Source organism: Setaria italica, chromosome IX (genome assembly GCF_000263155.2).
Source record: "Setaria italica strain Yugu1 chromosome IX, Setaria_italica_v2.0, whole genome shotgun sequence".
Lineage (NCBI taxonomy): Eukaryota > Viridiplantae > Streptophyta > Magnoliopsida > Poales > Poaceae > Setaria > Setaria italica.
The window spans coordinates 32193643-32207342 of NC_028458.1; the positions used below are offsets into that span (position 1 = coordinate 32193643).

General features: G+C 46.1%; 3 protein-coding genes across 4 annotated transcripts; all 3 read right to left on the minus strand.

Moving 5' to 3' along the window:
• Positions 1 to 222: 222 nt before the first annotated feature.
• LOC101769066 lies at positions 223 to 1133 on the minus strand. The gene is made up of 2 exons (XM_004983332.1): positions 711 to 1133; positions 223 to 429 (listed from the first exon to the last, which is right to left on the minus strand). Exons 1-2 carry the CDS (start codon positions 1036 to 1038, stop codon positions 413 to 415), a joined length of 345 nt encoding a protein of 114 aa, XP_004983389.1. The 5' UTR covers positions 1039 to 1133; the 3' UTR covers positions 223 to 412.
• A 1545-nt stretch (positions 1134 to 2678) lies between these two features.
• On the minus strand, positions 2679 to 3917 carry LOC101769472. 2 transcript variants are annotated; one of them, XM_022829626.1, is made up of 2 exons: positions 3486 to 3917; positions 2679 to 3033 (listed from the first exon to the last, which is right to left on the minus strand). In XM_022829626.1, exons 1-2 carry the CDS (start codon positions 3799 to 3801, stop codon positions 3017 to 3019), a joined length of 333 nt encoding a protein of 110 aa, XP_022685361.1. In that variant the 5' UTR covers positions 3802 to 3917; the 3' UTR covers positions 2679 to 3016. The 2 variants fall into 2 exon arrangements, with proteins under 2 accessions (XP_022685361.1, XP_004983390.1); XM_004983333.2 differs by having other exon boundaries at positions 3481 to 3877.
• A 3235-nt stretch (positions 3918 to 7152) lies between these two features.
• LOC101770275 (auxin transporter-like protein 3) lies at positions 7153 to 12232 on the minus strand. The gene is made up of 4 exons (XM_004983335.3): positions 11909 to 12232; positions 11232 to 11812; positions 9610 to 10075; positions 7153 to 7873 (listed from the first exon to the last, which is right to left on the minus strand). Exons 1-4 carry the CDS (start codon positions 12107 to 12109, stop codon positions 7496 to 7498), a joined length of 1626 nt encoding a protein of 541 aa, XP_004983392.1. The 5' UTR covers positions 12110 to 12232; the 3' UTR covers positions 7153 to 7495.
• Positions 12233 to 13700: the final 1468 nt, after the last annotated feature.

A 13700-nucleotide genomic window follows, 5' to 3' on the forward strand; every position in this document is an offset into this window, starting at 1 on the left:
GTAGGTCTTATTCTTGAATTCTTTTCAATTAAGGAACTTTCGGTCAGCTACTATCGTGCTTATGTGTAGCAGTTAGTGGTTTTTTTTTTCTGAATTTGTTTCAGATATTGATGCGTATGCTCGTCAATTTCTGGTGAAAATGCCAGGATAAACTCGCAAGTGCTGGGACAACATATCTCTATGGATCCTTAATAAGGAAACAAAGTTTTTTTTAAAATTAATAGAGAAAAATGAGATGCCTATTGATTCATGCTTTGATACAGAACCATACTATGAAACTCATTAGAGTTCTATATAAGTGAACATCATACAATTCTAACATCATGCAACTAGAAGTACCAACTTTATTCGTTTATTTGAGAATTGCAAGCTGTCCTGAGTGTAGCAGCCCCTCTGCCATCAGCGGATTCTGTCAGACCTGATTTTTGTCTGTGACAAAAAGGAACATATCATCAGTTCAACTTCAATATGTTAAGCATTCCAAAAGTCAATTGAAGATGCGAAAATTTTTCTCGACCATGATCAACTTTATTCTACTTAGTATATTCTCGATCTAATTGTCTAACTGATCCGAAATTATCTGACCATCATCATTGTTTACGTACACGTTTAACTGATCCCACACCGACATGCAGGTGTAGCTGCTAACTCACCTCACCCACATTCGAGTTCCTACACGGCAGCTCACAAATCCAATACAGGCTACTCACCTCCGCAGCTCCAGGGGATGGCGACGTGGCACTGCCCAGCAACGTAGAACACCCTGTCCAGGTTTATGCGGTCGAGGGAGCTGAAGTAGTCGCAGACACAGGTAGCGTTGGCGATGCCCCTCACAGTGGCACAGCAATGCGGCGATGGCTGCACCATGGGACCGTCATCCTGGACGTACTGGTAGCAGGTGCTCCGCAGCGCGACAATGTCGTTATGGCAGGCTGTTCCCGCCGCCGGAGCTGCTTGGGCTGTGGCGGCGGCGGCAAGGAGCAGGAGGAGCGTTGCAGCCAGACTGCGGCTACCGGAGCTCATCATCTGCTGGTACATCTTGATTGGTGTATTGTTGCTGCACGATATTGTGGAGTTACACTCGGTATTTGTAGTATCTTGTCTTGAAGACTTGTTCTTGTCACCCGCAAAAAAAAAAAGGACTTGTTCTTGTTGGAGAGGTTTATTTATTCAATTGGGGTTTTTAAGTTTATAAGAACTGGTTCAATGCGAAATTTGTGAGCATCTTTTCAGGCTGAGAGCTTGGGAAAGCTAGTGTTCATGCAAATGACATAGGCTTGACCCACCTAATTAGGGCATTCCTACCCTGCTGCTGAACAATGCCAAGCATGCTGCCGCCCAGCCTGGGGTCACTCAGGCGGGCACCTTCAACTTAACGAGATCCAAGGATAAAAAGGGTACACCAACCTCGAATGTGGATTGGATGCTTCCAACAGGACCCGACCTGAACATGTTTGGGAAAAATTTCAAATAAATAAGAGAACTATTCACGTGTTGTGGTTGCTTTATTAGATATATTCTGTCTCACAGGGCGCATGGTTAAAATGCAACTCCTAACTTTTTCATGTAAAATTTCAATGGAAAATGGAATTTCTTGACTCCTCTTACTTCCCAAGTTTCACCAAATTTCACATATTAAAAAACTTTAATAGGAAGTACATCCTCTGTAAATGCTTCTTTGAGGTCTTTTTCTCATGTATGCTACTTTATAATTGTTGTTCGTATGCATAATATTTCAAGATGGACTCTAATCAAGCATTGCCATAGTTCCATTCAAATTGAAATGGCATTTGTAAGACAAGATTAGGATGGAAAAAACCATTGAGAAGATAGAGGCAACACTCATCTTCCACATCACCATCTCTTGAAAGACGTGAAGTCCATATCTTTTATAAAGATGGCCTAATTTTCAATTCAAAGTAATTTTCTTTATATTCAAATGTAGAGCTAGGACCTTGGTCATATTTCAGTACTATTTTATTGCAATCCAAACCTGCATCTAAAGAAAGAGAAGCAAACGTAGTTGTAAATATAGTTTTCTTAGAGATTTATCAATTCAGATAACATAGTTTTGTAAGAAGAATAAACAAGGCAATAGAACGAAATGAATATCCATATACTATACAATAATTCTATGAGATGTGTTAGTATAAACTGCCATTCTATATCTGGGTTGAATTCTTGTATATAAAGTTATAAACATAAGGTCTTTCCCTGCTTGTCCTTAGCCTAATGGACCAGTTTCCAATTGATTGTGTTGGACAAACATTTCCTGAAGGGCACTAACATACCTCGTAATTGCATATCCTGGTGGGGCAAGTAGAAACATATTAAATCAAAAGGTTTTGAATTAGCTTTCATAAATTAAATTTAGGTAAGAGTAAGGTGTGTGAGACTAAACTTTTCTGAATATTTGCATATTTGAATGAACTTTACTTATTTACAATTAGTGTCCGGATTCAAGATTTCATATGGCTTTTTATATGAAAGCCGGAAGTAGGTGGTGTTACTGGCTAAGTTCTGTTTTCTTTTATAACCAGTGAGTGGAATAGGTTTTTGTGCTTAAACATTTATATGCACTCAAAATGTCGGGTCTGCATATCTACATTGGTGTACCTGTGAAACTAGAAACTTTTTGGTCCATTTACATCTTGTTTGACAGAGTTCGCAGTACTTTTTTTCCTATGAATTTACATCATTGAGAATGTTTTTGGATTTTCCATTGTGTATTCGTAGTGCTTTCTGTAAGCATTTGTGCTGGTTCAATGGAAAACAGGAAATCAGACTGTAGGAAGAAAATAAGACATCTCATGAGCCATAGATTGAATCTGGCATTGATACAGAACCACATTATGTGAATAAAGCTAACTACAGCTTTAAATAGGTGAACACCAATACATTTCTTATATCTGAACATCATCGAACTAAAAGTTTTCCAACTTTATTCATTAATCCGAGCATTGCGTGCTGCCTTGGCGTATGTTAGCCAACTTCTCCATTCAGCTGGTTCTCTGTCTCAGACCTGCTTTACATCTGTAACAAGAAGGAAAATACCATCATTTTCAATATTCTAGTTTCGCCAACAGTAGCAATCATAAAATGAAATTTACAATAATTCGCACATGTATATCCTGTAATTCTCTATGGCTTCAATTCACGTATATATACCAACAAACAATTCCCCTTTTTTGAATTGGGCAGTTCCTGTTGTAGCATAGTCTTTCAGTTGAGCATTTCATCTGATATCCTATTGCATGGCTAGTTGCAGTGCTGTTCTATTCTGGTGTATTCCCTCTACTTGTCTAACTGATCTGAGATTATCCAACCATGATGAATGCCACATGTAAGAACGAACAGCACAGTGAAACCGACGTGATGCAGGCCCTGTTCGAGTTGCAGACTGCAATAGTGTGCGGACCAGCATGTCAGCATCAGCTCTATCCTACAGGCCATGTCACCGAGGCAAGGTATTCACTTCACCTGACCTCCGCAGGCCCTGGGGATGGCGACTCCGCAGTGCCTGCCGATGTAGAACACTTTGTCCAGGTCAATGTCGAGGTCGGAACCGAGATAGTCGCAGACGCAGGGGACGTTGGTGAGGCCCATCAAGGTGGCGCAGCAGTTGGACGACGGCGGCACCGCCCGGCCACCCTCCTGGACGTACTCGTAGCAGGTGGTCCGCAGGGCGACAATGTCGTTGTGGCAGGCCGCGCCAGCCTGAGCTTCTGCCGCGGCAGCTGCAGAAAGGAGCAGGAGGAGTGTCGCAGCCACGCTGCGGCTAACAGAGATCAGCTGCGACATCTTGGTGGATGGTGGATTGATAAACTCTCCTGATTAATTTGGGTCTTTTTGCTCCTGTTGACTGTTGTGATGATGTGAAGCTGCACTTGTTATTTGTAGTGCCCGGTCCATGCAGAGGTTAATTGTTTATACTATAATCTAACTGTGGTCAAGCTAGTGTTGACGCAAATTCCAAGGGTGTGAACCCCAAAAATTAGGGTATTGGCCTGAAACCCTGAAGTCGTTGCCATTTGCCAACCTTGCTGCTGCAAAAATGCCAAGTCGTGCTGCCGCCCCGCCTTCGGTCACTCAGGCAGCAAAAACATCTACATCCAAACCCAAGGAACCAGAAGGGATAAGATTTTCATTTGGGAATTTGAGAATTTCAGCTGGGGATGCTTTGACATATTTGGGGAAAAAGTGCAGGCTAATAAGTTTAACAGGAACTTCCCGTAAAAAAATTTGAGAGAGGAAACTTCAACCGGTTCATGTATCAGGATTCAGGAGTGAATAGATGATTGTTCAACTAATGTACAGGTCTTATTTGTACACTGTCAAATGCTTGCAAAATGGCAGCGCAACATGGTGTTCCTTGGTTTTCCCCAACTTTTCACAAATTTCATATCTTTAATTTGCAAGACTCCTAACACACACACCAAGTGTCTCATAAATATGTAAGACTTTTATAGCAATTTCAAAAATCCTTTCTCGAATATTCCGTATGAACATGTGTAACTGTTGTACCTATTCATAATAGCCTCTAGTTGCTTTCTACCGTAGTTCACTTTAAATTTTTTTTCCAAACACGCAAAGACTTTTGAACTAAAGAAAACTATTGATTTCTACCGTTAGTTCACTTCAGTTTTTTTCCCGAACAAACAAAATCTTCTAAATGGAATCTAATCCTTTAAAAGCTTTCTTCAGTTCCAAACGGGTCTGCATTTGTAACAAGAAATGGATGGGAACATCTTTGAAGAGAAAACAGAGGGTAGTACTATGTTCTTCCACACTACTACTGTTGATGTTTTTTTTGGGCCAACACACGAATGCACTCAAACGTGCAGCGCGCGGAGGAGCTCGATGCAGCGCCTCTGCACAGGCCGGTCAGACTGGTTTGATGGACCGGTCAGACTGGTTTGCCGAAAAGCTAGCAGTAGACCTTCGAACGCTCGCCCGGGAAGGATCCCGTCGGGGTAGGCGCACGCAGGGTTGCCCTAAGATCGGCAGGCCTAGAGCACCCTCAATCGACGTAGAGACGAAGGAGGAACAGCAAGTAGTAGATTGGAAAAGCTTGGGCAAAGAATAAAGGAAAAGATATAAAATAGTAGATTAGTTTTTGTCGATTGGGTTCTGTTATCCTCAATCGACCGAATCCCCTTATATTTATAGGGAGGGAAGGTCTTATCCATGTAGGAGTCGAAACCCTAATACAAATCGTGTCAAATTACAACTCCTACTTGGATTACAGATCCAGACCGGTCAGACCGGCGTGGGCAACTGGTCTGCTCGGGTGCAGATCTTGCAAAGGTCGTATCTTCCTCATCCGAACTCCAAATTGGACGTTTTATATATGAATCTTGATCTACTCGACGAGATCTACACAATGGTGGAGTCAAATCTTCATTTGGAGTACTTTGATCTAACCAGTTTGACCGGTTTGGTCAATCGGTCTGACCTGTCTGCACATGGTGCTGATCTTCCCGAGGGCATAACTCTCTCATCCAAAGTCATAATCGGACGTTCCATTTATGAATTTTGATCTTCTCGACGATAGCTACACCATGGTGAAGTCCAATTTGCATTTTGGGAACTCCCCAAACCGGTCTGACCGGTTGGGAGACTGGTCTGAACAAATCTAATCCGATTCTCCCAAACCTACCACTTTTGGGCGTCAACAACCACCTTACGCCTTATCGAGAAAGAATCACATTGCATAAACAAAAAAGACAGTAGAGCTTATCCAAGTCCTAAAGATTCCTCCCAAGTTTTCAATTACATATAAGTTCTTTTCGGGTCAAGAGACCTGGTTTATCTTGTAGCTAGGGACGAAAGAAAATATATTAATATATCATTCTTAGAGATTCAACAATTGAGCAACATAGTTTTGTAAGAAACCACCTTCTGAAACCGGTACTGGATAGTGTTCAATGAAATGAGGTATTTGATAAGTGTGGAATATAGATATTTAGATATAATGGCCTCTTCGGAACATAGGATTTACGAAACCATGAATGAAAAAAAAAACACATGATTGGACTGGCCGACTGGCCTGGTACTTCCATACTTGGAACCTTGTGGGAATTGGAACTGCTGCGTAGTCTGAAGTAACGTTTGAATGCTGCATAGGAAAATTTCAGAAAACGCAGGCACAAAGCAAGAAATGCATGCTGTTGTATCTCGTATTTAGTTTGCTCCAAATACCTTTGAAATAGCCTATCACATAGAAGTTTCAAAGGAATATTGGGTGATATTCTGTTGTTTCATAGGGCATGTACATACATACATACATATATATATATATATATATATACATATATATATTCTGTTCTTTCAGGAATTGAATCCTCTGAAAATCCTACAATATTTCTCCATTCCAAAGGAGGCCTAGAAAACGCCATAAGAACTATGGGCTGAATTGGAGCCCGGTCTAGTCTGACCCATGAGGTCTTTCCTCCACCTACGGCAAATGGACCTGGGCCCAGTGTAGTGTTGGGTAAGGCCTTGTACTACAGAAAAGACAAGCTGATAACAAAAAAGGATAACAGCGTATCTTGGTGGAAACAAGAAAGTTACTTAATTTTCAGAATTTAGATTTCGGTAAGATGATAATAATTAATATTAATGTTTTTCTTATTACGATTACGGTGTGTCATGTGTGGCAGAACCGGAGCCAGTGCTTGAATATGATAGTACTCAAAATGCTGAGTGTACATATCAGCTTAAAAGATTTTACATTGTGGGCTTGTACATATCTTTTCCCAATGTCTATTTTCTCGAATAAAGTGTAATAATCTTAATCTAAAGCCCGAGACTCGTGCTATTCTTTGTTTCCTCTCCCCTGAATTGCTACACATGTGCCCTGTACTAGCCTACTAGGCACTCCAACCAAGAACAGTGCAGACATGCATTCCATGGGAGCCAGTAAAGCATTCCATGGATAGGAATTCATGCTACTGTTCCCCACACACTAGTGGACAGAGTTCTCACTGTGTTTCATGCACACACCACTTCTGAGTGGCCCAAAGCATGCCGTAGTGCCGTACCATTCCCCGTGTGACCATTCACTATTGTTACCACAGCGATGCAGTGACAAGAGAGAGAAGAGAAGTGAGAACGGCAGGCCGGCATACGACTGCGTGAACAACAGAGAGCTCTGCCTCAGAAACATTCCATGCATTTCTCTTTTCTCTTTTTTCTTCTTTCTCGAAAGCAGCTCCACACAAGGACACGGTACAGGACAAGCGACTCTTCAAACCTATCACATCTCTGCGTGACGTGCATGCTACCGGTACATAGCCTCTCTTGTCATCGGCCAGACTCTGTCTTTTTATCTGAACATGAAGGGATTGGCATGCAGTAGAACAAAGGACTTTTACTAAGGCTACCTTGAACCTTGCTGCTGATCTCAACACAACTAGCTAAAACTACAGCAAACCTGATCCATCACTAATCCGCCCGGGGCGGCCCGGCTGGATTGAGTGAGGTGACCATATTATCAGAGGCCGTGGCGGCCGTGGTGCCTGTGGTGGTGGTGGCGGAGGAAGAAGTTCATCATCGGCGACGGCGCCGGAGCCGGCGATGGAACCGGAGGGAAGAACCCGGTGGCGTTGAATACTGTCGCCGGTAGCATGGCCGGGGCCGGGGCCATGGGTGGCGGCGCGAAGGGAGCCGCCGGCGGGGCGGTGAGGTGAGGCGGGCACTGGTAGCACTTGGCGAAGAGGCCGAACGTGTTGACCTGCTGAACGAAGTTGGTGATGCTGGCCCAGCCGCCGAAGCCGAAGCCGACCACCAGCACCCACGCCACCACGAAGGAGTTGATCACGTATGCGCCCGTCCACCCTCCGGCGAACCTCGGCGGCCGCTCCACGGCGTTCTGCATCAGTTACCATTGTCAATCAGCCACTGTCAGTCAACTGCTACTAGTGAAGAAAAAGATCATGAAATGAACTTGTTTGCTTTCATGAAAAAGAAGATATCGACATCATAATATGTAAGTGGGAAATTCGAGTTGGGTATGCATATTTGTAATGATCGATGTCAAAGTGAGCCAGGGACTTGGATGTGACTGCTGCTGAGAGCTGAAGCTCTCTCAAGTATCGATGTCAAAGTGAGCCAGGGACTTGGATGTGACTGCTGCTGAGAGCTGAAGCTCTCTCAAGTAGTCTACCACTGCCATGGTGGGCCGCATCATTGGTGTCCTCCCTCCTCTTCCATGGGATAGGCCCAAGCAGAATTATGTCTGCATGGGGCGCCTGCTCCGTCCATGCCAAGGGCTCCCGGACACCACAAGGTACAAAGGCTCCTGCTCACCTCTCTGCACCCCTTGTGTGGCTTTCCAGTACATAAACTTGTTTTATTACCAGTACACCACAATGCAGCACTTGTTTTTTTGATTGCCATGTGGCTCGGTTCTTTTGGAATACCATTTACATTGACTTCAATATTCGACCACCTTGTATCTGACTTATTTCGATCATGGCTAAAAGGATTTTCATCAAAGTTTAGGATCGGTGCAGCCGCTCTATGTTGGGCTATCTGGTTAAGTAGGAATGATATGTTTTTTAATAGAACTTTTACTTAAATCTTCCTTGCAAGTTGTTTTCAGAGGGACTTATTGCATCAGGGAGTGGTCATTATTGCTGTTTAAAGAGAAAGAGAGAGATGAGTTAAGAAAAGGATGCAGTATTATGGAGGCTACTGTTATGGAGCTTTTCAACGACTTCGGATGGAAATTCAGTTATAGTATTGAGGCTTAGCATTCAGTCCTTTTTGCTTTGTTTAAGACCTTTTCCTTTTTATGATTATGATGTTTGTAGTCTATGTACTACCTTGTATTGTGTGAGGCTGTATACATCCATGATCCATGGGTGTAGAAGCTGGAACTTTTTTTCCCTTATCTAAAAAACACTAGTTTTATTATTATCACCACCACTTGTGCTGTTGGAAAAGGAATTGCTGTCGCTGCAGTTTTGTCTTGCCTTCAGTGACACGACACCACTGCACCGGCCAGTACTAGAAATGCACATATACTAAACAATACACTATGCTACACAAAAGGTATACTGTATGTATCGAGCTGTGGATGCTACGAGATCTCGCTACAGGTTTGCATGGACTTCAATCAATGTGTTGTGCAACTATTAAGACAGGCCATGGCCACCGACGCGCCTCACCAACCTGCTTCCATGCAGGCTGATTGGGCTGTGGATGCAGCAGCAGGTCATGGACAGGTGGGCCCTGTTTTGTAGCAGCTAGGAGAACCGTCCGAGCAAATAAACTGCAGTTCGACATGTCTATCGTCGCCTGCAACCTTGTTTGCGACTGCGACAATGGCGACTAGCTATCTGTTTTGCACGGGCCCCAGTGTAGCCATGCACGTCCAAGAAAGTGTCTCGTCAAGTTGATGGTCGATCAAGACAGCGTGCATTTGCATGCAGATCGACATGGACAAGAATTAAAGCTGCACAGTGTACTACTATATACTATAGGATTTTTTATATACATATGTATATATGTGATATATATATATATATATATAAAATGCAGTGCAGTATGTATGTCGGTATATGGACGAGACGACGAAGGAGAAGTAATCTATACACCACGTACCTCCCGCGACTGTGGGGACCTGAAGGTGACCATGTGCGCGAGCGCCGGGATGATGTAGACGGTGAAGCTGACGAGGAGGGAGCCGACGGCGGAGTTGATGGGCCCGAAGAAGGGGAAGATGATGGCGAGGAACCAGATGGGCACGACGACGGGGAGCCTGGCGGCGGCGCGCTTGCAGAGGCTGCGGCAGTCGTGGAGGCCGATGAGCTTCTCCCAGACGAAGTAGAGCGGGGTGCAGGCGAAGCCGAAGGTGATGAACTGGTGGATGAGCATGAGCACCACGGCGGCGTCGCGGAACGCAGTGCGCGGCAGCAGCGCCAGCGCGTTGGAGTGGGTGAGCAGCGCGTCGCCGAACGCCCAGTACGCGGCGGCGGCGGAGGGCAGGGTCAGCGTCAGCACGTACACCGTCGCCAGCAGGTAGATGGACTTGAACTTCTGCGGCCGCCACATCGCGTGCATGATCTCCCTGTAGAAAATTATTTGCACATCATCATTACATATATAGCGTCACTGCGTCAGTTAATTGTATTTGAACGGCCAGGATCAGCCCTTGCTGCAAGCCTGCAACGACGACCATGGATCATCATGCACATTGTTAGTGACAAGTACTACATGGCATATATATATATGCACATGCATGGGTCGTCGAGAGCAGGACAAAGGAGAAGCAAACAAGGTGGGTGTTTCGGGCTTGCCAAAGCACGGTGTCATGGTGCCTCGTGCCGGGGTGGGGCCCAAGTGTCGGTGGGACAATCATGCCTCTCGGTGCATGGGTCTCGGTACGGCCCCCTAGAGCTAGCTTGCCGGCTCAACAGGGGATGGATGGATTGATGTATCAGCTCAACTGTGGTCTGTGCAAGGAAGGAACTGCTGGTTGGCCGCGGGCACGCGGGCGGTGCATGCAACGGTCTTGTCCTTGTTGGGGGCCTGTCGAAGCAGGCGGTGAAAAGAAGCAGCAAGGGCCAGGGGGCCCACTTGTTCAGTGAGTCACTGGCTCACTGCTGTGTGCTAGCTAGCTCTGTGCGTCTATTGCTCTAGGGAATACTACCACGAGGCAGCTACAATTCTCTCTCTGGAAACCTTCGCAGTTGATGTCACAAAGGGGAACTACGTGTACACATGCATGTATGATAGTGAACTTGAGCGCCTGAAGACCATGCACGGATATGCTAGCTGTTCAAACAACTACACCATCAGTTCATATTTGGACTCTTGTACTTTGGCCGGCCTCAGACTCAGAGATCAGCTAATAGTAACTTATCTTCTGCGACTAATTAATCACCGTGGCCCATGGCGCCCCCGTGCGGCTGCGTGTTCTCTGGGGCTACGGCATGGTCGCCATGCATGTCTACCAGCGAGTGGTCCCCAAGAAACACATGGGTCCCGCATCATTCGCATGCATGCTGGTCGATGCAGTGCCACAGCTAGCTAGCGTGCGCGCACGCACGTCGCACGCTACCAGTGACCGTTGTAGGAGTAGGAGTACTTTACTAGGGCACTCTAGCTAGCTACTTTCGGTTAACCACGACTAATTAACTGTATTAGTAATTAATTATACCTAATTAAACATGTGGGGACCAGTATGAAACTAGGAGCATGAAGATGAAGCAATAGCAGCTTACACTGTGACGGCGTGTCCCCCGAAGGTGTAGAGGATGTTGGTAGCGCCGGTGAAGTAGAGGACGATCCTGGTCGGGCCCGAGTGCGTGACCCCCTCGACCTGGCCGTTGACGAGCGAGGCGACGGCGATGTACCAGGCGGTGTAGGTGGTCATGACGAGGCCGAGGAATGACCAGACCCGGTAGTTGTGGAAGGAGGGGATGAAGACGGTGGTGGCGCAGCAGGCGCCGAAGATGTAGGTCCAGGTCCGCTTGTCGAGCCGGTCGTTGACGTAGTAGATGTTGCTGGCGCAGCCGATGAGCTGGATCACCGACCCGAAGAGCAGGAAGGTGCAGTTGAAGGCGAGCCCGGCGTTGCGCCAGTGCCGGCCAAGGAGGCCGTCCAGCACCTCGAACCACTGGATCACGTGGTTCCGGAAGTCCACCTTGTCGCGCTCCCGACGGGTGCGGTACTCCAGGTACAGGATGCTGATCAGGTACGCCGTCCAGCTGCCCAGCAGGCCGTAGAAGAGCTGGAACAGGATGCCGCTCAGCATACCCAGCTGCGCGAACGAGTAGGGCAGCGTCAGCAGCACCTGGGCGACCTGTGTGCAATCCAATCCAGCCATGTCGCGCTTCGGTGAGTATTATTGTTCAGTTCGTGCAAAAACACAAGAGCTAAGCTACTAGTATATGCATACCTGGTTGGAGGCGCAGCTGAACCAGGCGTCGTACGCCGACCCGCCGTGCCACAGGAAGCCGGAGAGCTTGGACTTGACGCTGGACTCGCCGCTGCCGCCGTGCTGCTCCTCCATCTCCGCTTCCGCCACGTGCCGGCTCAGCCCGAACGCCTCGGGGGCCTTCTCGTCGGCGACGCCGCCAACGCCACCACCAGCCGCCATTCTTTTCTTGCTGGCTAGCTAAGCTAGTGCGCGCGCCTTTGAGCTCGCTCGCTCGCTAGCTCTACTCTCACTGATGGGCTTGTGTGTGCGGTGGTGCTTGCTGGTTGGAGCAGTGTGAATAGCAGGGGAGGGGGTGGCGCCGTATATATGGAGGGACGCCCGGGGTGGCGCGGGGAGACAGCACTCCAGCAGCTGGGGCATAAAGAAACCCAGCGCGCCCTTCCTTTTCATGCCCGGCCTCTCTCTACCTTTATTTTATTTGGGTTCATCAGAAAAGAAAACGAAAGGAGGGTGAAAAGATGGGGTGAAAAATCTTGGGGAAAGGAGGGGCTGCTCGTGGGACATACATGTCAGCTGGGAGCATACGAAGAAAGTGTGCTCTGCCTGGACATTATAAGTGGGGCAATGTAGGAGTACTTCGCTTTTTTGGGGTAAAGTATGTGGATCACTTGAGTGATGTCCCTAAAAGTCCTAGCTTAACGTGCTGTCCATTGGATGGATGTTCAACGGCTGAGATCTTCTCACCACACTGTCTTCACATGTAGCACCCATTTCAGATGCAATAATTATTTCATAATAATTTTAGGAAAATAATTTTATTCTTATAGGGTTTGGTAAAAAAATTCTTGCATTCCAAGCCACAACGAGAGTTTTTCTTTTGCCCATAAGCCTATGTGATGTTACCCTAATCTGCTCACCACCTCCAACTCAGACCCATCTTCTCATCGATCCGCCACTCCCATCCTCTCTTGTCTTTGGCAACTCACTATTCTGCTGGGTCTACCAATCCAATCACCTTGCACCTAATTTGCAAGGAATCGAGTGTAACCTAAAATGCAAGTTGTTCCAATGGCATTGGAGAAGATTTTCATGCCCAAACATGAATGTCTCATAAAAATCCAGGCTGATAAACTCAATCAAGTTTATAAAAATCTTTAGGTGTACAAAATAATAAATATGTGATCAGTTATTGGATAGACTCTGACAACATTTTATAATACTGAATATACATATCCGATCCATATAATGAGATGGAACATCACAATCATCTTATGGAAGGCAAAATCAGAGTGTGAGAATTCATCAAACTTTTGACAAAAAGAATGAGCCCTGCCATACATGCAATTCTCTTCTTAATGTAACAAGCTAATTCAGGTGCATCCCGGCAGAATTCCTCCCAATTCTTGCATGAATTTTCTATTGTTTAATGCTCCTGAATACGCGAAACATCGTGTCATTGTCACAGGATCTAGTTGGGAGAGATACCATTTTTATTAATTTTTCCCAAAAGGAAATACTGTTGAGAGAAATGTGGTAGTAAAAAGGAACATTCTGATTCAGCGCAATGGAAGAGTGTTTTTTGTTAGAACACCGGAGTTTTGCTGCTGTGTCCTCTTCCTATTGTACCGTAGGCCTATACATGGCCAGATGGGCTGTCCGGCCCTAGCCCAATTTGACCCCGCCCTACTAGATCCTGCACTATTAGGCTCAAAGGTTTTTTTCTGCCGGACCGGGCTGGCACTGTGTGCCGAACTGCTGGCCTAGGCATGGTACTATGGCCTCTTAATTTTATCATGCTGGACCGGCTCGC